Source organism: Cataglyphis hispanica, chromosome 21 (assembly GCF_021464435.1).
Source record: "Cataglyphis hispanica isolate Lineage 1 chromosome 21, ULB_Chis1_1.0, whole genome shotgun sequence".
NCBI lineage: Eukaryota > Metazoa > Arthropoda > Insecta > Hymenoptera > Formicidae > Cataglyphis > Cataglyphis hispanica.
In genome coordinates this window covers 1,167,604-1,195,256 of record NC_065974.1, presented here as the reverse complement: position 1 = coordinate 1,195,256, position 27,653 = coordinate 1,167,604, and the positions used below count along the sequence as shown (strand labels likewise).

General features: G+C 35.1%; 1 protein-coding gene across 2 annotated transcripts; it reads left to right on the top strand.

Annotated features, from left to right (window-relative positions):
- The first annotated feature begins 15 nt into the window (after window positions 1-15).
- Window positions 16-25,901, top strand: LOC126857450 (uncharacterized). 2 transcript variants are annotated; one of them, XM_050606888.1, is made up of 5 exons: window positions 16-293; window positions 13,220-13,318; window positions 13,482-13,595; window positions 15,533-15,714; window positions 23,727-25,901. In XM_050606888.1, the coding sequence occupies exons 3-5, from the start codon at window positions 13,544-13,546 to the stop codon at window positions 24,642-24,644; spliced, it is 1,152 nt and encodes a 383-aa protein (XP_050462845.1). In that variant the 5' UTR covers window positions 16-293; window positions 13,220-13,318; window positions 13,482-13,543; the 3' UTR covers window positions 24,645-25,901. The 2 variants fall into 2 exon arrangements, with proteins under 2 accessions (XP_050462845.1, XP_050462844.1); XM_050606887.1 differs by having other exon boundaries at window positions 15,527-15,714.
- The last annotated feature ends 1,752 nt before the right edge of the window (window positions 25,902-27,653 follow it).

Here is a 27,653-nt window from a genome sequence, read left to right as displayed (position 1 = left end):
CTAAAGAGCATATACTTCTTGTTTTATTTTGACATACTTCATCCGTTAACGAGTCTGCGCGTTGCAGGAGATTTCTGTTTGGCTTTTCCCGGCAGCGGCGGGATTCACCTATTCCCGCCAGTCACGTGGTGAGCTTTCGCGGGTACGGATCGCGTTCCCTTATCTCTTGGCCTTCCTTTCTCTCGGTATTACGATTAATCCCTTAGCGATAGCCAAAGTGGAAGGGACCCGCATCGAGAGAGCCAGTCGGATTCAACACGGATCAGCGCGCATCTTTGAAATTAAAGTCCGAGGTAAAGACAAAATCTTTCTGTCTTATTGCACTGTCTTATTGTGATTGAAAATTTCGCATTTAAATTGTGATTTTATATGTATTTGCGGCTTGTAGAAATTCAAAAATTAATTTTGTTTAAAGAATATAAGAATTTGATAGGCAGGATAATATGTCACTTGACATAAGTGCGTTATCATCTTGAAGGGCGAGAATGTACTGTAAAACTAGACACATATACACGGTCGATATCGTGCAACATAGAGCGCCTACATTTGGAATCTAATATCTACCTGGGAACAGTTTCAGTCCGATGGAACTTAGTTACCGTATTGAATAATACAATGTACATCGATGTGCTTACTGACAGTCTACCTAGTGCAACGTCTCGTGGGTTGATATAAAATCTACAAAAAAGTGCAGTAGTCATGTTGTTTATATTTTTTATCGATTTTATGCATTTTTTTTTTAAATTTATTCTAGATTTCGGCTTCTCGTTGCAAAAATTGCGTTGGTCAAGAGATTTATTCATACAATCAGAGATCTCATATCTTATAATACTAATTTATTGCGCGTGCATAACTCGCCATATCTTCTGCAATCCTTCTCCTAATAAAAGCGAAATTACGGACGTGACGTGAAATTATAATTGAATGACGCGAAAAATTAAAAGGAAATGTCTTATCTACATTACACGTCTTATTTTTTTAAAAGTCTTATTTTTTTAAATTTTTTCTTAAGATTTCTTAATTAAACGCACAGTTAGAATTTTAATACAAGTACGTGATCTTTAGTGATATTGATAAAAAAAATTATATAAGATTATAAATAAAAGTATGTTATCATGAAAAATGCTATGTCTCTCTCTGTTGATATTATAATAACTTGTATATAAATAGGCGTAATTTGCATTTATTTTTAAATTATCGCGTCTTAGTTTTAAGATGATACTACAGCTGAAGGTTTTCGAAAATACTTCAGAGAAAAATGAGCGATTTTCACAATATTCTTTTCTTCGGAAATGGATGCCATTTATTCTTCTTAGAGGCACTGTATCTTGGGACGACTGCTGGCTTATTTCGTGAGTAGATGATATTTTAAGAAGCAGAAAACTCCTTGTAACAATATAAACTAGACGACTCTTATGCGTTGCTTTATGACAACAAACTTTGTTGTCGAATCTCATTACATCTCTTTGAAAAAGTCTTTGAAAAGAATTCCTCGTGCATTTAATATTTGAAAGTTATAACGCGGGTTATACTGTGTATCCAATATTTTGTTATTCAACCTTAACGTACATATTAATAAAATATAGAAACGTATGGCAAATTTAATCTATATTTTTATATATATATTACGCAATTTTCAGATTAAATTTACGACATGCAACGTCAATTTATGTTTTTAAATTTTTTTACTATTAGAATTATTACTAACTCTTGTAGGTCACACTTTTTTTGCTCTGTTCCTGGTCATATATGAGTTACAATATCATGTCATAATTTTAGCTGTCTCAAAGTGCTTGAAAAATTTTACAAAGCTGACATATATGTTTTTGACACCTGTAGAAAATAATCATATACGATAAAAGTTAAAAAATAAATTTTTAACATTTTTTTGGATTGATTACTTATATACTTATACATTGTTAAAATATCGACATAAAATCAAAATGAGCCATGTATGATTTTTAAGAGTAAATTAATCAAATTTAATTAATTAGAAAATTTCTCGTTGTTTCTCTCATAATGACGATAGTTTATAAATCGAGATATACCAGCAATATTTTTGTTGCGTCACACCATATACGCATCAGTCGTATTAATTAGTTTTATTCCCCAATTAATATAATTGACGCGTGATACACAGCAGATTTATATTCTGGCTTGTTACTTTCCGTACTCTCAATTAATATCCCCAATAAACGATACATACAACAATATGATGTATTACTACGTAATTACGAAATGGTATGCAACAAACCAATCTAAAATTTTGATTTTTATATCAACGCGATATTTGCAGCCCGAGAGAAAAGAGAGGCATAAAACCACAAACATATTTCTCGATATTATCGGCGATGATAAACGCTGCTTTGTAAAAAAACACAATATTGTTTTTTTTTCATGGGTTAGATTAACATCGAAGTTCGAATCAAACATGAGCGAATAGCGAAAGGAACAGGCAAAGGAAAACTTCCTTTGCGCGTCACATGCGAACATGTTTCTCTGTGTTCGTGTTATGCGTGTTTGCGAGCATTCGTCAAACGGCGAGTTTTCGACATTTTCTCTTGTGTTTGCGTAACCAAATCTCTTTGAGCTCTTCAATTTGGACGTGTAATTAGAATGTATTTTATTGAAAATTGCCGAAGTTATTGATGAATCGAAATAGTTTATTGCAAACTTAATGTACGAAAAATGCACATGTCATTCGTTGCAAGAATGTCATTTATTACAAAATTTCTTCGAAAAGCGTTTGTTTTTTTTTAATAAGAATTTAAAAAATTTTCCAAATTTCAACATTCCATAGATTGATGTTAGACGCGCGTGAATTTTTTTAAAACAACATTTACAACTCCAATTTAGCGATAAGTATTTATAATCCATAAACTGCGAACGTAAGCGAGATATGTGTGTGCTTTATTGGGAAATCTGATGATACAACGAAATGTGAGTGAACAAGATATTTGATGCTCCCGATCCTTTGCGATGATCTCTGATACCCGATAGAGATTAACGAACCGGCGAAATCTCAAGGGTGTTGCAATTCATCGATTGTTTCAAATCTCTGCAGCGTACAAAGAGATTATCGAAGAGACGATCTTGATTATCGAAAGTGTAAAATAAAAAATATAATACAAAGAGACAATCTTGATTATCGAAAGTGTAAAATAAAAAAAAATAAAAAGAAGATATAAAAAAGAATTATACATGGAAATTTTTACAAGAGTATTTTATACTATTTAAAAAAATGTGAATATACATAAAGATACAAAAAGATATTTAAAAACTATTAGGTATTCTTCAAATAATCGATTATCTAATTAATTTAGCGACTTTTTCTTAGCAAAAATGTCAAAGTATCAATAATTTTCGAATTATAAATCATTGAAAAAGAAGAGCTTTTTGCCAATTAAACTCTGTAAAGTCCAAAGGTTTAAACTACACTCTTCAGTTACTTCCAGCTTTACTTTGAATTTTTAAGTTTAATTACAAAAACATATGACGGGGAAGAAATTGCAAAAAAAAAACAATATTTTTGCTAAGGAAAAATCGATTGGCTAGAGAATCTATTATTAAAAGGACGAATTTTTGAGACATTTTATTAAATATATATATTTAAATATTTTTAAGACATTTTAAATTAATATATGTATATATATTTTTAAATACACATTTAAATGTAAGGAGGATTGGAAAGTAAGAGAATTGGATGTTTTGTGCACCCAATTGCGCAATTAAAGAAATTTTTTACCCCTTTCAACGCGATCACTCACGGGTGAAACGCAACATCCGCTTTGATATTGAAGTCCCTTTGTGGGATCCGAGTTGTTAATAACGTTAAAAAAACGGCGCTCTATAGAAAATTGGCCGACGCAAAACTTTGCATATAAAACTTCGTCTAGGTTGCTAGACGAAGAGATATTGAACTTTGTGTCTCATAAAAAATAGACTCGAATCGCAATTTCGCAGAACGGCGGATTACTTTCGATCACCCGTTAGGAGAGGCAATGTTATGAGCCCGGCTACTATGACCGATATGACGTAAAAACGTTCGATTTTTTCGTGGAAATAAGAGCGTTTCAGGCAAAGGTGAAACCGATGTAATTTCAATAAACCCAACCCTTGCTGCAAATAAACTCTATATTTAATCGCGATAGTGACGCGAGAATTGGAGAATAAAGTGCAATAATTACTCTGTTGTAAAATTGATAATTAAAGGATTTAAAGGGATTTTCGTATCGCGATCAATAATTTTTTGGCACATTTATCCTCGTATTATACGATCTGTTTGCCGTATTAATCGTCGCGCAGAGGACATTATTATCCATGATGCGAGAAGTCGTTAAAAATGTGTATATGTCAAATTCAGCTGTCATAAATATTCGAGTCATTACGTCGATGGCGCCTCTCTCTTCTTTCGACGGCCAGTCGATCGGCCATCGATTGCTTCGAAATAATAAATGCCACGACCAATTGTTTACACGGTCGTGCAGCACGTCTCTACGAATCATGATCCTGTCGGCCGCACTTTATACATTTGCACGCTCGAGAAATTAATCTTATTTGGCATTGGAATTTAGCAAATTGCTTCAGCTTACAAATAATTTGATTAGTTACGCGAGCACACAAGGCACACAAAGCAAACACATTAATCTCACTTATTCTCGGATTTCTCCGAGCGATAGTGGGGGTTTTAAATAAAAAAGAATGAGCGCACGTTACCCCCCCGAGTGGATAAAAATGAAAGACATTTCCATCGTATTACATCTTGCTCTTTTGTCAAGCGAGAAGTAATACGAAAAAGTAATATTGCTAATGAATTGAAATTTTTGTAATTCCAGCTTGTTTTCTTCCCAAAAATTCTTTTCTCTCCACCAACCAGATATATAACGAGTTTTAAGGAATTATTAGCTCTTTAGATTTGGATGTTTCAAGTTCCTGCTCGACAAAGATCGAGTCTGTTTTCGCGAATGACAAAGAAACCGCATGCTTCCACGTCGCTTCAGATTCCGTTAATGGCGTTTCAAGGCAAAAAGAGATAGAAAGGCGCCAGTAAAGTGGAAGCCACTAAAAGTGCATTTTCTCGTAACAAGTTTGTTAGTATCCCGGAGAATAACTACATTGGTCCAACCGACAACGTCACGACAATATTACCGCTAAAACTTTCACAAACTCTTAAAATTAAATAGACATAAATACTTTAGCCTTCATTATTCCCCAATAATGACAGCAAAATGTACACAAATCATTTTAACAAGCTTTTATATTATTAATACTATAATTCTTTCTCTTTCTTTCTAGCAATTAATCTTTTCCCGTAAATTTACTGTATCGCTGTTTATTCGGTAAAAATTGAATTTTATTACTAATTTCCATTATCAAGCCATTTAGTTTTCCATTCTTTTTCCGCGAAGAAAAATTTGCGTCATGAAAAACTGTGACACAGCTTCACGCAAATGGATAGGATAAAACTTTGTTTTGATAAAGCAAGTTTTCAGAGCAACCAGCTGCTCTAATGATAAGAAACGGAAAAAGCGGGAGACATAGAGGATTCACAGTGACTCGCTACTATTTAATTTCATCAAAGAATTCGTCTAATGGTTTCAGTGTCTTGTTGGTTGTAGCGGTACCGTTTCAATTTCACTCGTTCTTTAAACTAACAACCTTTTCCCTCGTTTTCGAAGAAACTATTATTAGCCCTCGTTGCTCAGCCAAGTAACGTACAAAGACATAGTCAATATTGGTTAATCTCGTGTTTTATACCCGCTTTTGTTAAAACACGCTTTTGTTAAACGTAAACTTGTGAAATAAACTCTTGATCGCAATTATTAATGAAAGTACAATGTTGATTTTTATGTTAATTTAAAGTTCTTTACGATACCGTGAGAATTAGACTTGTGAAATTTAATTTATTCGTAATTGCAATCCCGTCATTTACGCTTTAATTAACGCATCAATTTATTTCCTTGCAATAAATTATTCGCGGAATTGTCGCTAATTATACAGATGTTTGAATTTGAGCGCGAAGTCGCGCTGTAATGCAAAATCAAATTCAATGTAATTACGAGAGATTCAGAATTCAGTTAGGAGTATACATACCTCTATTACATATATATATATATATATATATATATATATATATATATCTTCCCCTCTGGACTTAAGTTACCTTCATCTTCGTTATCTCTGGATACGAGAGCATGGATTAACCTGCGAGATCTCATAAATTTCTCATCGGTAGATTCCGGTGGCATCGATTTTCCTTTACGTTCATGCAAATTGCTCGGCTCTGATTGTCAAAATGATTTAATTGCACAAATAAACAAGACCAATCTTATTAATTTTTTTCCTTTCTTGTGTAAATCCCGATTTAATAATTGCGGGTATTACCGTGAGATTGTTCACGTTTCCTTTTCCGTTGCATCATTAGGATCGAATTAGCGAGGGAAGAAGAGTCTGACCTAACATTTTTCTTTTTGCGACCAAAAAAAAAAAGAACAGAAAAAAGTCGGAATGCCCTCAAGCGTAATCAGTTTCCATCAATTATTGTCTATCATGTCTCTCTTCATCTTCTTCTGTTTACCTCCAATAAAAAAAAAGACCCACCTTAAACGCAGATAACTCTCTCTGACGGTGCTTGTGTTTTTTTTTTTTTTTGCGCTTCCTGTCGACGTTAGGTATCATCATTAATCGGCCGTTATATTTATCGCAGTCGTAAAGAGTTTTATTTTGCGATATGAGTTTTCAATAGATCTGCACCAACACTGGTATCGTTATTTATAGGAGTCGTAAAGAGTATATGCGTGTAAAAAGAATCTTTATGATATCTATAATTGTAAGTGGGGCAAAAACTTTTCTGACGCATTTAGATTTTCTTCTTAATTAATAAAGATTTGCTATTGATTAATTATGTTCCGTGACGTGCGATTAATTATACAGAAAGCTAAGGGATGAGCAATCGAAAGATTTGACACTACGCAGTTTCCTTGCATCTTCAGTACCATCGATCTTTCGTCACGTTGTTGGCAATATCTACACGTGTTGGAGATCATTCGATCAAGCAAGCTGATTAAATTCTCTTAGTATTTTCATTAACATTTAACGAGAACGCAAGTCAATTTTATTAACTCATAGGCATAAACAAGTACCACATAAAGTTCATGGAAATAACGGTTCCATTCCTGCTATAAAATAACTGAAGACTGTAAAATGTTTTGCAATTGATGAAACCTTGCATAAAAAACGATAGGAAAAAGAAAAAAAATATAAAACGTCGATACGTATAGAATCGTGAGTTTAAAAAGCGAGAAACAGAGTTGATGCAAATATTGACGTTTTCTCCAAGACGGCAGATATTTCAATGGTTTTATAAAAGATTGAGAAACCATAAATATACATTGAGGATTCAACGTAACGATATAATGTATTTATTTTTAAACTTTCCTTCAACTGCAGTATTTTTTATTAAAATCGAAGTTGTCTATATTTTTACATATTTTATATCGACAATATTAAGCTTATACAAATTTTACAAATAATTACATCAGAATATAATTCAGAAAGTGTATGTATATCAAATAGATGGATTATAATAATTTATTTTTCACGACAACGCCGATGTCTTTAGCGGTATTTTTCCGCTAAATCGAACAATTCGCGATAGAATCGTCCTCGCGCGAAAGTGTTTTACGAGAGATGTGAAACACAAGCGAAGTGCAAAGAGGCACTTTGATCCAAGGTTTGCGATCTCGCTTTTATTTTCGCGGATTCCCGCATTGACCGATAAGATGACAGAAAAAAATTATGTGTATCTTTCGCGCGCATCGTTTCATCCGGATCGTTCCTCGCGATTCTTTTCCTCCGCTTCAAGACAAACCATTTCCGATCGCTCTTTCTGAAATTGAAAAGAAAAACATAGCTTCTGCAACCATTCGCTATCTTTTCCTATTCTATTCGTAAACCAACCGGATATAAAGATAAGCACGGGATAGTCGAATGCGCGTTCTATTTGCGACTTTTATCCCGCACATTTCTCGAAGAATATGATAACATTGTATCAGATTTAAACAATGTCGTATATTAATAATAATCATTATTATTTAAATAAATAAAATGAAATTAAATATAATAGAAATTCATTTATATAAATATTATTATGTCAATAACAAAATGTGCGAATATTTTCTCGATTTTCTGTAACTCTATTAGAGTTGTGTTTAAAATGACATTTTAAATAAGAGAATTGAGAACGAAAATAGATCATCGTTTTTCTTCGAATTTCAAGAATTAGTTACTCGATGTGGTCAACAATAAAACCGAAAGATTTCGAAACGCGAAGATAAGGTGACGTTTTTAGCAATATCTGAATCGATGCTACAGAATGACATCCATTGTTTTTTAAGAGTAGATATATTCCAACCCGGGTATTGTTTCCAAAGAATGAGGGCGCACGATCCAATTCGTTCACTCGTAGATTTCATTGTCATACACACGTTACATTACGTAAAAATATCGTAACGGAGTCGTAATCATGAGACCGTTTATAGAATTCGAAAGATATCATCGCTGAGAACAAGCTCATCACGGAAACTGGCACATGCTTATGACAGATGTTCGAGAAAATATAATCTGACATAATGCTTTGGAAGCTTCTTTTCTGAGCAGTATTTTCTTTGCAAACAATTATATAGTTTTGAAAACTTTCTCTCTTTTTTTTTATAAATATTTTTTTATCTTTTATAATCCAATTGCAATTTTCTTTAAACTACACGACTGTTATTTAATAACTTATTCTTATAAAAAGACGAGTGATTTTGACATAAATCACGTTATGCCATGCTTGAAATAACAACTTTAATGTTATACTACATCATAGTGTTGGAAAACTCGGAGTAATTACTCGTTTTACTCTCCGTATTTGTGAGGTTGCAGTTCTGGAAAGAGTTTTGCTTGTAAATTAACTAATTCTCTTTCAACGTGATATTTAACTGAAATAATCGTCATTCTATTACAACGTGAATAGAAAAGAACGCTCTTTTCACATCAGTCATCTTTTATTCATCTTACATTTACAATAAACAAATATTACCAGAGGTAGAGAAAATATGTAGATACAAAAACGCTGAAATAATTGAAATAAAATTCAACATAATTTTATCTTTAGAAAATGGATAAAAAATCTGTCAGCTTTATTTTAGACATCATACCGAGTAATTAAATATTGAAACTCGAAGAGAAGCGACCATCTATATTCACTCTGCAAACATAATCTAAAATGTTACTTTGAATAAAACTCTAATGGAGCTTATGTAGTGAAAAAATTTTGTACACAAACGTAAGATATGATTTTTCATCCATTAAAAATAATAATCATTTTTTAAATTGAAACTGAAATGCACATCTTTTCGAAAATATTTAAATCTTGAAGAACGCAGTCAAGTTTCTTGATACATTTAAATCATCTTGCGGTCTATCATTAAAAGTGCTAGAAGTGATGATATAATAATATTAAAAAAAATTAATTAGAAAATCGCATGGATTAATTTCTTTCTTCGCTTTTGATTAATTCACGATCAAAATCAATGCGCTTAAAAATTGCATCATTTCTTCAGTATAATACTGTGAAATTATCAGAGTTGCGAGACAACTGCGCATTTCCCAAGGGACGTAGCAATGTTTGTACTTTACCGCAAGACACACCCATCGTGTCTGTGACCGAAGCACGTTGTGTGGCGGCAAACTTTGATAACCCCGGAATGTACGCCGCACTTCATTAGACTTCGATATTTATTCGCACTTCCTTGCTAAGTAGTGATCGCACCCGTTTAAACTTTCGCCTACAATTTATTCTCGCAAATTCTCGCATTTAGACACCTATATTTCATTGAATAGAGCAAATTGTTGTATTGTACACATTATTGTTGAAGGTGAATAATGCTACGTAATAGTGGCAGCGCTTTAATAACCCGGTTTTGAATGGCACGCACAATGACTGTGATTATAAAATTTAATATAAAGGAAGATTGCAAAAATTATTTCTAACTTGAGTTTTTAATTTCAAAACGCGTATCTTTTCAGAATACATTTGAAAAAAACATTACATTTTAAATGTCATTTATATTATTAGATTTAAAAAGCTTTAATCCTTTTATCGTTTTTTCTTTAATGTCCAGTTCTGTGCTTAATGGATCTTACCGTTATGAATGGAAGAGAATTGCTAATAACATTGTAATAAAAAGTCACACAATTCTCTTTAAGCTACAATGACTCTAATGATTATATATTCTTCCCATGAAATAAAAGAGTATCCGTTTCTCAGTTTCGTGAAAAGAACGCTCCTGTTGAATAAGGGACAGGGGTCTGTAATGCTGATTTTATACAGTATTTTCTTGCATGTAAATCTTCATTACCGCGTATACCAATTACTAAGACTTACAGTCAGTGGAATCTTTTTAGCTCTGGCGATCATCGTCATGTTCTTTATTTTTCTTCGTTTATGAAATTTTTCAAGATTGTCGTGGTGAAATATTGAAAAACTGTCAGTATAAACTAGCATAATACTCATCAAAGGGGAAGAAAGCCTTAGTTTATATAGGCTAACAATTCTTCCTACACAAAAATGTGTCAGAGTTTTTTCTGCTAATAGTGTCTGCCATTATTATACGTGCGGTGATTTCTATTCTAAAAGATAAGGTGAATAAATGTCTGTAAAAGAGACGTGCTCCATAAAATATTTTCGTTCCTTCTTTTTATAATAAATTTTATGGAGCAAAAAACGCAAGAACGTTCAAATAAGTCAGCGATCTGTAGACTCGACTATCATTCTCCAAGAATAAATTTTCTCGAAAAAATCTGCATCTTCAACATCGTTGAAGAAAATTTGTTATTTTTTTATTTATATGAAAAATCACGTTTTATACGTTTTCTGTAAAAAGGAACAATTTCAGTGAAAGAATTCACTTTTTTTTTTCTCATACATATTTGTTCTCGACAGAATTCCTACATTTCTGAGTTTCATATACATTCCGCGGTTAGGATCTACCTGGAAGCATCCCAATTTGCAGTTTTCTCTGTGCCGGAGTTACATATGATAATGGAATGAGAATACCAAGACAGTGAGATTTACTCATGAATATATAATTTTTAGAAATAATAATAATAATATCATAAAGTGCTTAAACGCTAAACGCGTTTAAGATTTTAACAATAGACCTATTTTAATAATAAAAGATTTTTAATAATAAAAAATATATATATTTATGATAATAAACATTTTTGACAATAAATATATAGCGATGGAAAAGGTTTTTATCACTTTTATGCTTATGAGAATTATAGTGTTGATTGTATATTCATTCCATTATCATATTTGTATTTTATCGATTATTGATTAGAAAACAAGGAGGACAATTTTGCTCAGAAATACTGAAAGCATCTCAAGCGTGTATGCTTGAAAGCCGGCCTCGCCTTATTCTTGCTTATTATCTGTTATCTAATCGACTTATGCGCATCGACTTTACATAATGTAATTGAGCTAGTTCCAGCACGCAATAAATTTATCTAGCAGATTATATTTTCAATCAAACATACGAGTAGGCGAGCCAAAATTATGTCATGATTGTAGCCTGGAAATAATACGTAACGATATAAGAATAAAAGTGTCGTGTATAATAATACGCAGAACTTTACGCGCGGCGCAAAGTAAAAAGCCATAATCTATGAATAAATGCGCGTTGATCTCCCAAGTTTTTTATCACTTGTGTACACTATATAATTCCAAAGTCGTAATTTTTTTTTTTTTTTTAAAGAAGACAACAAGAAGAAAAAAACACTTGCCACTTTGCGGCTCCATTAAATCTCGCGCTTCGCTTAAGCGTCGCGATTATCTCGTCTTCCGTTATCATCGTCGCCTCGATGGGAGAATGAAGCACGAGATGCTACGAGATGCTACGAGAAGATGAGTAAAAAGGGATGGAGATAGAGAGAGAGAGAGAGAAGAGAATCTCCCAGATGTAATTACCCTCGCGCGTAACCCCTGCTTTTGTGTCATCGGCACAACTTTCTCACCCCTTATCCACTGTCTACGGAGCTTTTAGCGGTAAACGAGTCTTCACTCTGAAATACGAGACCCCACGAGATTCGTCGAATATTTTTTTTTCCCCCCCGACCTGCAAGCGGCTGTTATCGCGGGCTTGCAGAGTCGCTTCACGAAATCGGGCGCAAGTTTCCACTCTTTAACTTAAATTTATTTAGCGATGATCGCAGTACGTGACTTTTTACAGGGCTTTTTATGACGCCCATTTAACCGCCTCTCGAGAATGTACAACCGATCGCCAGGCCTTCCTTTCACGGCAATCGCCTTAATAGATACACAGCACGGGTAAATGCGATCATATATTAGTCGCGTTTATTATTTACATAATTGCAGCACGGTCGATACGTTCATTATTAACGGCGTACGCGTTTGACAATTCGCGAAAGTCACGTGGTGACAATTTCGAGAAGAATAATGAGAGTTCGTGGGGGTGAAGCCAATAATAGATGATCCTTTAATCGCGTGTTATTCAAGTCTAATAGGCATACGGTGATGCGTGATTTATGCTACGCGCTCTTGGTGGATGATAAACGTATGGCGGGCGAAACTTAAGCGGATTTCAAAGTCGCTTTATCGGGGGAACGCGGTCGGAAGATTTACCGCGTCGCGTTACATCAAAATGTCGAAATTGCATACGCCATAGACGAAAGTGCAAACGAATGTCACCGTCGCGATCATTCACGATGAAACCGTGAATGGAGAAATATAATCTATATATAGATCTATATATATATATATATATATGCAACGCATGGATTTCTGAATAATGCATGAGAGAGAAAGAGGCACATTTTCAACATCACTGGTGCTTCCTTTTTTACATTCCACGAGATGCATGTATCGCTGTTTCTTATTTTTGCGTCACGCAAACGCAACGCGATATTTTTCACTGGGTAAATCCGCCTGTCCAAATAATAGATGCGTCTGCCTCTCTGAGAATATCTTTCATTGCATTATCTTCAGCTCTGGGAAATTGAATTTTTCTCTTGGAGATAGCCAAATAAAACTGATAAAACGAGTTATTTTTATTTATATTTGATTAAGATGAAATCGCGCGTTGAAAAAGAAATTTTATAATTTTAATTACAATGCAATATTTTTATTAGCAAACGTTCGTCTATCTGATTATAGATTGTTACGGCACAGAGTATCCCATTGTGGAGGGAAGCGATCGACCCAGACGACATGGGCATGTTACGTCGAGCAAACGTCACGATGCTAATGGAAGCGGTATGTGTGGAATGTATATGTACATGGGGAGAGAACTGATAAAAATGCGAAAATCTCATTAAAATTCAATTTTAATTACCGCTGTGTAATATTGGCACATAATTATGACAGTGCGAGATGAGTAACGAGATTTATTAAAGGTCTGGATACTTTCGCTTAACAGATAACGTGACAAAGATCGAGGTGGAGCTCAGGGAGGCACCGGACGCTATCGTCGTCGGATCCATGTCATCGGAATTGGAAGCCGCCAACGAGCTCAATTCGACCTTTCCCGACGGTGAGAGAGTTTAATATCTCTTCATATAATACAAGAGAAAGAAACTGTAACCCTTGTTTATTTCGGACCTTATCGTGTTTCATGATGTTCTCTGCCAAATCTTGTTAAGCAAGATTCATACCGAAATGTTTCTCCTTCAATCCTTCCTTTCTCTCCCAAGAACGCAATGAAAATTAACGGTAGAGTTTATGAAGTTATTCCGTAATTTTTCTTTTTCATTTTTTTTTTTTTTACTTAAAATTGAAAGAACCGATGTTATATTTCAATTTTAGAAAATATCCACGAAAAGAGTTACACATCTACAAAACAAGTAAATTATATTTGCCGCATGATTGTGCTTTAAATTAGAAGTTAAATTGAACTTCTGCATCGGATATTATCCTTATCGGCATCACGATTTCCATCAATAACAAGTATCGAGAGGGGACGCGATTGGGGGAAAAAAAAGTGGCCAAAAGTTTGACGAGTTCTATGAAACATTGATCATGTATATGATGTTTCAATTTCCAAGGATTCCTACAGGGATTTTTCATATATATTCGCGTCTTTTTGCCCTGAATTTTTGACGCGTCGATTCTCCCTGTCGCGACAAAGGGAAAGAAATGACCCGTGGGATAACTTCGTTTGCCCGGTGTTTACTTTTCGAGTTTTCGCGTCTATTCAATTTTACCTTCATCAATCAGCGGAATGTTATTCACAGAACGGTTGATTTCACATTCCGTCAAAATTTACGCTTGCGAATGTCACAGAGTAACGGTTCAATGCGTAAATATATGCGGATGTTATACGTGTGTGATAAATAATTCATTATCACGAAATGAGTACGTATGTCGAGTGCGTTTCTCTGTTTTCGCTAATAGCATTAGGTTGTTAATCCGCAGTTTGAATATATTTCGTAGCACTTTATTTTGATTTTACGTTTATAAACGAATGTGCATACAATCGTAACGATATTTCAGAGAATACGCGTTGATGACAGAAAATCGATCGTACAATCGTTCTTTAAGGATATAAAAAGTAAAAAATCTCGCGTAAATTTGGCGAACTTGCGATGCAATTCGCCATATGCCATCTGTGCAATGATATACTGTGTGAAATGAAGAAAAGGGAATATCGCGGGAACTCTCTCGTAACATAACGTGTCTTGCATATAATGTAATACATCTTTTTGTAGCGTGTTATGTTTTTCAAGTTACTTTAATAAAGTTTAACATTCTGAGAAATGCAAAGGGCATGTGAAATATCCTGTCGTCTAGCGACGAGGAGAGAAGAAAGAGATTTAAAGCAGTATATAAATTATGTATAGAAAAATGTGTCGTCTTAAAAAAGGAAACAAAAAGAAACCGTGTATTCTACGGTCGCCAGGAACAAGTATGTCAAGCGTTGCATAATGGAATCCATCTAGTTCCTCCTCTTGTTTTGATTCCCCATGTAATGCTACATATCTACGAGCACTCTGTTCGAAAGGTTCGATCTCGAATAACGGCGACAAATATCAATTTATCAGTTCGATCGTCTACCCCGTGCGAGCGCACTGTGAAATCGTTAGACGGCATTGAAGGATCGCCAACAAAGCTTCACGTATGACCGAGCATCGAATTGTGCCGGCACTCCTGAGCGATATTTCTTGGATTTATTTTCTCCGTTACCTATACAGTCGGTCTGGCACGTTCGTGCAGTTGGCTCGTAGATCATGGGACGCATATGAAAAATTAGGTCACGTTATATCGCGATCATCGGGTTTATTTTTTAAAGTTGACATTTTTCTGTGCAAATATTTGTCTACCTACTCTTTCTTTTAATACCACTAATAGGTATCTTTTTTTAATGCAAACTCTTGTATTGATCTTATCCGTCAACTACTCGTACTACATTTTACGTTGGCAATGATAAAGAGCGAATTTAATCAGCGATCATACATACGCACGCAGGAACAGGTGCGGTAGTGGTGCGTGCCGAGGAGGCCCTGATCGTCATTCTCGTTTTGGTCCTGTGGGTGGCTGCGATCGCTCTATTTTTCAATCGATGGGGCAAGATTCGCATGCTCGAGCCGTACCAGCCGAAATTTCAGCAGCAACATAGACAAAGCTGCAGCGTAGTCGATCCAGCTCCACTTCAGGTAAGTGTGCGCTCTTGCGCGCTCGCTGATTTGATTTTCCCTCTGTCTCTCCACGAACCCCCCTTTATTTCGCATGGATAGTCAATATACAGAAATGTCTGCACACTCCGTCGACATATGCATCGTCCGATTAGCATATGACATGATCAAACGCGCGACAGAATTCTCTGCCTACCAGACATGGACATGTAGCTCGAAATATCAGAGACACGCGCGACTAATGGATTATCAAACAAGAATAAATCAGTATTCATTTAAATGTATTGAATTTTAATAAATGCTTTGATGGAGATAGAGAGAGAGAGAGAGAGAGGGATCGTTATCTTCATCGATTATTTAATAAAGTTAAATTTACTTTAGCAAGGCAGTTTCTACAATTATCACGATTAATTTAATATTTCCTCATCAGCTGATTCTTCGTACTTAATATAATTTCATGAGATGTATTAATACAGCTCATTACGGATCATTTAATTAATTAAATCCAATATTGCAGAATATTTCTGCGATACGTAAATCAAGCACTGTCTTCCACGAAGCAAATTTTGCAATTAGCGTGATGGAGATTACAGTTTATAGTATATACAGTATATATAGGTAGCAGTACTCTGATTATTTCCCATTTAATTATCAAAATACGGCATGTTGTAGTATATATTGCCGTAAGCGCTATACGTTAAACAGCCATTAGAAGGGATTCGTAAACTCGTGGAGACTAGTGATAAACCTGCTTAGGATGTATACCCAAAATGATTGCATACATGAGTTCCGGAGTGTATTGATATAATTTTGCAGTAGAAATAACGCAGATCTATCAAACCATTTAATGAGATTTTTCTTTTTAAGGGAATACTATAAAAGATAAAGTCACTTGCGCTATAGCAATCTTTTCTCCCCCGATGAGATTTACAACCTGACATGCATACACGATGTCCCATATATCACGGCATAAGTATCAGCATATAGCTCGGACGTGACACTACCAAAGCGAGAAATAACGCATTTTCTATGCGTTACGTGCGCCGGTTCCGTAGACGATAAACCTTGGTTGGCTTTACGTAGACGAGCGTAAATTCACTATCTTTCATCGGATTCTCATGGTGTATCTTATGTCAAGCTTACGGATCATGCCGTTTTTGCGAATCAAATCGAGATCGTCACAAAACAGTGTGCAATCGCGTTTTATAAAGAGAGACGCCAATTATAAAAAAAAAAGTAATAAAAATCGAAATTAATTCTCCAAGAAATGTCATGACTTTTATCTCTGTAAAATATTAGTTTTTCTCGAACGGGCGTTAAATGAATCACCACCTAAAGATACTTTATATACGTCAGTAGTGACCCTAAATTGAATGCAGATGCAATAATTCAAAGCCGTCGATATCGTTAACTACCGGCGTGCGACTTCAACCGCGTATTTTGGAATTCCTGAATCTTATATTATATAGTATTTTTTTACTGAACCGAACCAAATTATATTTCTGTCAGAGAATTTATGGGAAGATCATCAAAATAAGCAAAGATTTAATGCGCTCTGTGTTTCTTATGAAATATCTTTCCAATATTCTTTTTTTCTCCCTTTCTTTCTCTGCCGAAATGGGCGTTTTTTATCGCGACCGCAGATAATATATGTTATCATAACGTATATTTTATAACATCATTCAATCTCGTTCAAATGCCTGTATACATGATGTTTCATTAATTTCATTACACGTATTTTTTAAGGAACGATTAAAGATATCGATATAAATTTCTAATTTTATAAATTTTGAATAAAAAGATCTTTTATTATGTAATAAACAAAACTTTAAATTTATTTATAAGACAAGTAAAAGAAGAACAACTATAAAATTTTAAATATAGGCCACATGGGATTAAATTCTTATACATGCTGGATATTTTTTACTAAAAAAAATTTTAATAATAATGCTATCATCGGTAGTAATAAAAATTCTAAATATAATAAATAATAACGAGTTTATTTTATTATCGCGTCAATAAATATTTAGAATTTAATGAAAATTATTTTGAATATTTACTGAAATAAAGAAATTGATAATTTCTTACAATAATAAATAATCCCTTACAATAAATTTAAAATTTTATTTTTTATTATTTTTGTTTTACTACGAAAGAGCTTTCTATGTGATAAAATTTTGAATAAAAGATTATATCGATATTTTCAATAATTCTTTAAAAAATGGCGGATAACGGAATTAATGAAATATCCTGTATATTTCAGGATTTTGTTATACAAAGGAGAACAATGCGCAAATATGAAGCGATTTACTATTGCAAGCGTCCTGGGACTACTTGATCTTCGCCGATCGATCGGCTACGTTGCTGTTTGGTAACAGCATAATTGATATTCGCGTTTCACGGATTATTTCTAAAGAATTTCTAAACCGGAATCTATTATTTCAAAACAAAAATATACAACACGTATGCAATACACGAGTAGTTTTCTATCTTTCAAATGTATCAAAAATATTTCTGCTATTTTAAACAATACAAAAATATTGAAACTAGAGGGTTTTACGGTTTTGAGTTGCATTTATTATGATAACAATAATTTTGTTATAGGTGGAAGCATAAGAAAGATCTGAAAATTAAATTTATTTTTTAAAATCGAATGACAATTTTTTGAATGATGGAATTATATAAAGCAACAAAAGAAAGAAAATATTAAAATACGTGTGTTTTACAACTAATAGTTTCCGAGATATTCAATTTTTATTTTTCTAGCAGTCACAATGCTTAATTTATTCCTCGATTACGTACTCAGTCAATAAAGTCAACGCATGACGAAATGCCCTTAAATGATATCTATCTGGATAGGTGAATTGGGCATGGAAAATCAATTTTTTGGCCTTTATTTCTTCGATTTAATCTCACTTAACTTTTTTTCTCGGGGGAGGGGACATTAAAAAAACATATTATAATATATCAGGCCGGACTCTACAGAAAAATATGAGACTACGAATTGTAGCATGTGTTACAATAAATCTATAAATGATACGAACGCATGTGCTTCAGCGGTTCGAAGATTACAATGCTGCAAATATATTTGCTTCAACCATAACGAGAAAATATATGAATGGGATTTTAATTAAAGCGCGAACCGTTTTTTATTTCTTTATTTATACCCGAATTAAATTTACAGACTTTCTGCGGATTTTGATGCGCGGAGATGATGCGCGAGTGCAATATTGCAATTTTTTTGAGACAGTTTCTTTTTTACTATATTATCGCATTGACATATACATTCTATTATTTATGTGATGCGGCTTAGTGACATTTTTTCACGAGCGAACAATGCATTGCATCGGCATATTTTTAAAGGCATAGAATGCGCCGAATATTTTCGCGGCGTCAATCGTATCGTATCGGATTTACCTGTACAACGGAATATATAAATCACGACATGAATGGGAAACGTCCGGCAAAATGGATGTTCAACAAGGTTTACGAGATCTCGATCATCCCGTGGTACATGTCGACTGAATTGTAAATTCATTGTATGTCATCCATTTGTTCTACGTAAAATTTATCTTTTCGATGTAAAATATTTACATATATATGATATTTTATCGCATCAATTAATTGTACCGGTGTTTTTCATAGATGGTATAATAATTCCAGGGGCTTTGTGTAAAAGATACATTAAATGTTTGCGCGATAGTACAGGAGATTTTTGCTTGTAAAGGTACGAATACAGAGGAAGACGCACATACACAACGTTACACGAACAATTGCGTCCGTGAATTCCGAGCAATTACTTTTAGATTGGAATCATCGTTCGTCAATATGTATTTCTACGTCTATGGTAATTCAATCGTGAAAACGTTTGATTGCATTGGCATGTCAGAAACAGCTGACCTCGATTCTATCAAATCGAAGATATAATATCAAAGATATCTTAAAATCTCGATTTGTTGACAAATTTCAAGAAAAGTTAAGCGTGTATGTGCGTTTAAATTTTAATTTGCATTGAATACGTATAAAAAAAAAATTACTTGAAATTTTGGCGCTCAAATGTCATAAAATATAATATGAGGTAAAAAAAAGGTAGAGATACAATGCAAATTATCGATAAAAAATTGAGCTTAATGGCGCGTTAATTAATTACTGTTGACGTAGAAAATTGAAGCCAGTTTCGCTCACAAGCCAATTAATTATCGATACTCTAATGAATTAGATGAAAACTTCTCTCGGGGAAAACGCACTTCGGGTAACTCGATTCGACTGTTTCGGCTTGCAAACTATCGTTCTGAATGTTCTTGATTAGTAAGACTTTGTGCCCCGACGTCAACTCACAGACGGATACTCGAACGCGCGGGATCGATCCCAGGATGAATTATCAAAATATAATTCATGCGGGATTCTTGAATTTGGAATGAGAAGCCGGCGAGAAACTTTCAAATATTCGATTCAATATACTCAAAGGAGAATTGATAGCTCGTTTGCGATATTGGGATGTGTGCGATGGGATTTACTATTGTTCTCTCTAAATTGTTCGAGTGTACTCAGTGAGCTTTCGAGGGATTACAATCCACCAGTCAGTGGTTCTAGAGGCAACCCTGTGTCGCGTACATACAGACTGGCATATTAACACCTCGGACAATCATTTGTCATACATATTCCACGCTACGCAAACGAATATCTTCCCACCTCAATCAAGCAAATTTCGGAATACATCCATAAATCTCACGGATTCTTCCCGTGTTTGTAGATCCGTGGATCTTGGAATTATCAGAGTGTAACAATTTATGTTTTTGCTCACAAAGTGCACTTGGGAATAAATAAATTAATTAATTAATATGCTATCAATTTTGAAACGCATTATATAAAAAAAATTCTAAGAACCTAAAATTAAATCTATCGAAATAATAGTCGATCGTAGTTTAGATTTAAGTCTTCGAACCTATATAAGGTGAGACAATTATGTCGCGACTAATGGTATGATATTACATGCAATATTCAAGGCAGCATCTGTATAATGACGCAATATGTCAGACACTACATACGCCTGCGTATGAAACGCGCAATCTGTCATTCTCAGGGCGGTATATGCACTTACATCGTTCCATCAAAGCGTTAGCGCAGTGTTATACATATATATGTATTATACGATCTTTCATTTAGAAAATATTATCCCGATGCGCTCTCGGATCCGTAATCCGATGCAGCCGCATTATAAGCGATATCGCTGTCTCGTGTAATTTTCATGATTGATGAGGATACTGCGGGTTATAGGCGCGAGCAGAGAGCTTACAGTGACTTTCGATCGTACAAGCAAATCCATTTCGCGCGGTTGCTTTCCTGTCAAGTTTAGTGCTGTACTGATGGGATCTCTAATAAAGAAGGCGATGAAGTAAATCGTAAATATGAAATAATAGAAGCGAAATTACTTTCCGGCGCATTGCTGCAATAAATAACACGATTATGCAATAATTGAGTGAGGTATTCTGTACGTTCTTTCTATGAATAGCAGAATGATTGAAAATCACGCGCGAAGTTAATGACAGATGGCTTGTCTCACATAAATTGAAGGAGATATTTTAACGGCTTTCGACGTGTTTGGTGTCTCATTCCCGATTCTCGTACGCTCGTCGAACATTTGCCAATAATTAGGCTCGTGAGAATTCATTCAAAGCATCCGATCGGGATTTGACTAATAGATAACTCGGGATTTGAATAATTAGTTTCAACGAATCGTTCCACTACGGTTGCGGTATAGTTGGTTGAAAAAAATTTTTTTTGACATTGATTAAAAAATTAGATTACAATAAAATCTTTGTAATGTGTCTTGATTTACTCCTTTAAATAGAATCAGTATATTATTACTGAAAAGCAATGATTAATCATGATAGTCCCAATTCTAAATATAAATGACACGATTATGCAATAAAATTCAGCGAGGTATTTTGTACGTTCCTTCTATGAGTAGTAGAATGATTGAAAATCACGCGAGAAGTTAATGACAGATGACCCATCCCCATCGCATAAATTGAAGGAGACATTTTAACGGCTTCCGATGTGTTTGGCGTTTCATTGCCGAATTTCGTCCGTTCGCCGAACATTTTCCGATAATTAGGCTCGCGAGAATTCATTAAAGCGTCCGATCGGGATTTAGAGAAATAGATAACTCAGGACTTGAGTAGTTTCACTAAATCGTCCCACTACGGATGCGGATGCGATATATAGTTGTATGGTCAAAAAAAAAATTTTTCAACGTTGTTCGAAAAATTAGATTACAATAAAATTTTTGTAAAGCGTTTCGAATTATCCTTTTAAATAGAATCAGTATGTTATTACTGAAAAGCAGAGAATAATCATGATGAATTCTAAATAGAGCACTGCATGCCAGTAAAGTCTCATTAAAAGAATTAATTAAAGATAGTAGCTGTTTCGATGATATTTTAAAATGTACATTATCACACAATATATTATATATGAGATGAATTTATAATAACATATTTTATTAAAGAAATATTTTTTTCTAGTTGGGAAACTTGTTTTTTTTTTTTTAATTATAATATTATTTTTCTTTATATTTTTTATTAGCATAATAAAAAAATTAAAATACTCGCTGATCTTCGGTGAAATCTTGCATCACCGCTTTAATCCGATTTTTACCGATTCAATTTAAGAGAGCACTTTCGTCATCATAGTATGACATTTTATCGGCATATCTAATTTTGTTTGTTTAATACGCTCTGCATCGAATTACTTCGAAGGCATAAGATTTAAAATTGACTGGAGTATCGCGAAGTTTCCATCCGCTTTTGCATAATACATGTAAATGCAGTATCATACCTTGCTCTTTCAACCGTCTCGGGACACCGTTCCGTAATCTGGAAAGATGCAACGCCCCTATCTCATAAAACGCGACGCGATATCGACTTACGCAACGTCTGGAATAACGTACTCACGTTGCATACGAGAATTTCCGGTTGAGCTGTATAGTCGAGCGAGCTCCGCCATGGAGCGATAGCGTAAATCCAAACTCTTGAGTTGCCCTATTTGCGTCCCTCGAGGGAATCTTGTACGGCAAGATCTCCTTTCCTCGCGTGTTACAGAATTCCAGAGAATAAACTATTTCAATCGATATCATGTCAATGTCGCGTGTCGAAATCTGGATTCTTTTGACGTTTCGCGGGAAAATCTCATTTACGAAGGAATAATATTAGCCGCGGTATGCTAGCCACCGAGCTTTACAAATTCCTCTCGTTATCACAACAATACTCGTGATCGTTAAATAGATGCGCGCCTCGTCTGCTAGAAAAGTCATGTCAACGCACATATCCGGAAGCATGTACCCGTGCTTCCGAGTCATATTTACTAATACATTTTCACTGAGAAACAACCCCGACCATGTAATTTGTTACGCATCCCTGATCCAGATATTTCTACGGGAATATCACCGTTGGGTTCGCCCAACTATAACTATGGGTATATGTACAAACCATTTGGAAGAATGTGCTAGGAAAATATATCTACAATTTTTAGTATGCTATTCAAGCAAGAAAAAGAGCTTATAGACGGTCCTGCTTCGTTCAATATATAATAATTACGAATTTGATAGTTATAGCATTTTATCGCTTAATTGCAATATCTATAGTTTGGTTTTTTTTTTTAGTTTTTAATCATCGATGAGATATTTTTTCATCTTTGCATCATTAATTTATCATCGCCTTTCTTAAATGAGATCAGTGTATTATCAAAAATTGAGATCAAAAATAGTTTTAATGATAATGACTCTGACATATCGTAATTACGCGTTTTTTAAAGTCGCTTGATAAGATAAAAATTTTAATCCATACATATATATATATATATATATATATATATATATATATATATATAATATCGTATCGCATTGTATTCTCATCAAACTCTCTCATCCTCTAAATATAACTCGCTCTTTGTGAATACAAATAACGATATCGTAAGCCACCTATGTCAGTAAGATAGCGACAGTCAGGATCCGGCTGGGATTTTGTTCGCAGCATCGGAGCTACTCGAAATTCAATATTCACTGTCTGGAGCATCCGGCGAGCTGCGTGCCGGCGGGTGGACCGGTTACCAGGCTGCGGCAGAATAGCGTATTCGTGGGTTCGAGTACATCGCTATTGTTGACCAGCCAAGAAACTCCTAGACGCGCCAAGAGCGCATTCGATCTACAGTCGTTGGTCCACGCGGAGTGCATAGACGAGGAGGAACGCGACGGCGATACTCTAAAGACCCTCAAATCCATCGGCGAAACGTCGCGGCTGTTGCAGCGCGAGCGCCGATCCAGCGCTTATCAGTTCGATCGTATGGACGTTCTGGCGAGGCCGACGCAGCGAGAACGCGGCATGAGTGTCTGTCAATTCGATCGGACGGACGTTCTAGAGAGACCGACGCTGCAACGGGATCGCGGTATGAGCATCTGCCACTTTGACAGAACGGACGTTCTGGCGAGACCGACGCTGCAGCGGGAACGCGGCATGAGCATCTGTCACTTCGACCGGACGGATGTTCTGGCGAGACCGCAGCGAGATCGCGGCAATAGCGTCTGTCACTTTGACAGGACGGACGTTCTAGCGAGGCCCATCTTTCCGTCCGGTAAATCTCTGTTGCGGGAGAGACGCGTCAGCGTGTGCAACTTCCTGGAGAGGTACGAGGATTCGCCGTACGGCAGGAATTCGTTGCAACGCGACCGACGATTGAGCGTGAGTAATGTCGACAAGATCGAGACTCTGGGGAGATCCCTGTCACCCAGGGATTTTCGCGGTAGCGTTAACAACGCCCTCGACAACCGGCAGGATAGTCTCGTGAGATGTAGCGCGATCATGGAAAGGAACATCTCCGTGCATCACTACGATCGTCCATCATGCAGCAAGACGCCCGACGTCGTTCTCGGATACAAAGCGACGTGCGTTTAACCCACCCGCTAGCCACACCGTTTGGAGCGAAGGAAATAACGCTATATGTTCTCTGACAACGGTTCCCGGGATCTCCTTCGAACGAAATACGGCTGTGAAAACTCCTTTGGTTATTCGCTTCGCCTCTCTCGACATCTTTATCGCCTATATTTCTTATATACTTTATAAGTTTCTCTTCTGTAAAAAAGAGCACCGGCCCCAAGTACAGCCACCAATACCCTCACCGAAAATCCTTATCAAAGTAGGGTGCGGCAGCTATCATCTCCTCCAACAGGATGTTACAGGGGGGGTTTCCAAATGGCGGTTTCCCTCGTTTTTTCTCTGACGCGATAAACGTTGATTTCGGGCTCGCTTTGAAAGAAACATCTGTTCTCGGTCAGAGCGTCGTTTCGCGCCTCAAGATATTTCGCGTGTCGTGAAAACGCGTTGGATCTTGAAAATTCCGCAAAAATTGAAGGCGCGTCACGCAATAGGAGCGCTTCGCTCCGATTGACAAAGGGCGTTTTTCGTTGTAATCTTCTTTTTTCTTTTTGTTATTTTTTTTCCGCTGCAGGCTAATAATGAAGCCACCTACCGCGTTTCGATTCGGCCCGCCTCATGAATGATACATGACGGGAATGGATTCGCCAGGGGAGCGCCGTTAAATTTCCGTTTGTTACTCGGCGATTCGTTAACCGTACCGTATTTTCGACAATTCTGCGCCGAATAATGAAGCCGTAGAATTCTAAGGGATATAGCCGCGAGTGTAACACCGTTCCATAACGAGCAAATACGTGCGCGGAATTATCGCGATCGCGAACGAGATCGTTTTTTGCCTTGAAGCGGCTCGGAATGTTTAATTCGCCAAGCCTAATTAGCGTATAGATTAATCCTACGGAAAAGGAGCTTTAAAAATTGATTGATCAATTTTTTCCTTATTCCTGTCTCTGTCTCTCTCTCTCTCTCTCTCTCTCTCTCTCTCTCTCTCTTTATTCTCGTAGACATAATTATAAGCGGAGATCCCTCTCCTCTCTTTCTCTCTCTCTCTCTCTCACTCTCTCACTTTCTCCTTGAAATGTAATCCACGTAAATGCAAGTCGTAGAGATTATTCTATTCTTCGGAGATATCATATACGCACTTTCTCTACTCGTAAACGTATGTATATACAGGCTCTCACAAATTTTCTGCACACGAAGCAGCGTAAATTCGCTCGTGCGATTTATGAAACTTGTCAACTTGTCATCGAGCATCAACGCGACGAAAGAAACGACATGTGCTCAGGGATTATTAAAAAATCTTCACTCGTCGAAAATAGTCTGTCACACTAATATAGAATCATGAAGCAAATCAGTTCTTCACGCGATTAACATTACTGATTGCCGCTGTATAATTACTATATAATTGTGGATATCAGCATGTTATTTTAATATACTATTTATAAAGTTATATTAATTTTTCATCAACATTTATGATAAAATTTTATATTTTTTTCTTTCAAAAGATCGAGTTGAGTTAACTCGTATTCGGCAGTTAACATATTAAACATCGTTACATTAAACAGTAAACTTATTAATTTAATGGATATTGAATACAGATTAACATCAGTCGGGCACTCGTTATCGGGCTTTATAGCCCGATTAATATGCGAAATATGACACGTATTTCGCACATGTTACGATCGTATGTTTAACAACTATTTAAGTATCATTGTTTAATACATTTGTGATTCTGCGTTTCAAGTTTTGCGGAAATGTCATTCTCCGTCATTTAATGCTATCGTAAAGTACAAAAGCGTTCAAACCATATATCTATTCTAAAGCCATTGTATGCAATAGAGAAACAAATAATACTCGCCGTCATATCCACGAATATTCGAGTTACGATATATAACAAAATATAATGACATATTTTGAATAAATGATAGATTTACATATATATGCACATACGTACATACATATGTACATACATATATGCGCGCAAATAATAATGTCAGATATTTTCGGAGAGCCTACATATTTTTATCTGTCGAGATAAGACGAGCATTTCACTCTTAATGAGGTTACTTAGATCTAGTTTCTTCGATATTGAAGAATATATGATATAAAAACAATATATATATATATATGATACAAGAGCTGCGTTCGATGCTAGAAGATTTTCAGCAAGATTAATAATCGTATAAGTGTTTGGTAGCGTTCGAAATTAACGAGATGATGTCACTTTTGAACTGCTGATATAAATATTATCTCCTTTCAATCTAAAAGTCACTTGCTAAAGAGAATTAAAAGAGAAATAAAAGATTTAATAGGCTCAAAGCGAGCGTTTCTGAATTTATTAAAGATTTTTGTTTTTGCTCTCTCTTTTTTTGACAATTTAGTTAAGATTGCAGCAAAGTCATCATACAAAAAGAAAAAAATAGGCATGTTTAATTTCTAGCGCAGAGAAAACAGTTTTTATAAGCAAGAAATTACTGTAAAATTTTCGAGCCCATTTATATATACATATAAAACTGAGAGTGCAAATATCTTTGCTGATATTTATTTATACTTTAATTATACTTTAATTTGGGCTCTGGCATAATTGCACCAATTTTTTTTTTTAATTGCACCATTTAATTTTTTAATTATACAATTGTATAATTGTATAATTAAAAAATTCTCAGCATTAAGGATGTTTAAAATATGCTTACAGCAATTAATATGTTATTATCTTAAACCGATCGATGATAATTATGGGATGATATACTCTTGTAAAATAAAATACTATTTTTCGCGCGCGAGAAAAAAAGGACGCGTGCATTATCTTGCTATTATCAAATTTTATCGAATATAGTTAGCTCCCTCAGAATCGAAATTCATTGACAAAGGGACCTTCTAATTAGTCAGTAATAAGACGTAGATTAATGAGATACACTATACATGTAGTCATATTCAGACCAAATATAAGCTTTAAATTTAAGACTAAATAATATAAAGATTAGTAAAGACTATTTATAGATTACGTTAATTTCGTGACATCTTCACATTTTG

Excerpts from the sequence above, each read along its gene's own strand:
- LOC126857450 (XM_050606887.1), top strand. The coding sequence starts at position 13,544 with ATGTCATCGGAATTGGAAGCCGCCAACGAGCTCAATTCGACCTTTCCC. Across the intron at positions 13,596-15,526 it reads CAATTCGACCTTTCCCGACG|GAACAGGTGCGGTAGTGGTG; the intron begins GTGAGAGAGTTT and ends ATACGCACGCAG. Across the intron at positions 15,715-23,726 it reads TCGATCCAGCTCCACTTCAG|CATCGGAGCTACTCGAAATT; the intron begins GTAAGTGTGCGC and ends TTTTGTTCGCAG.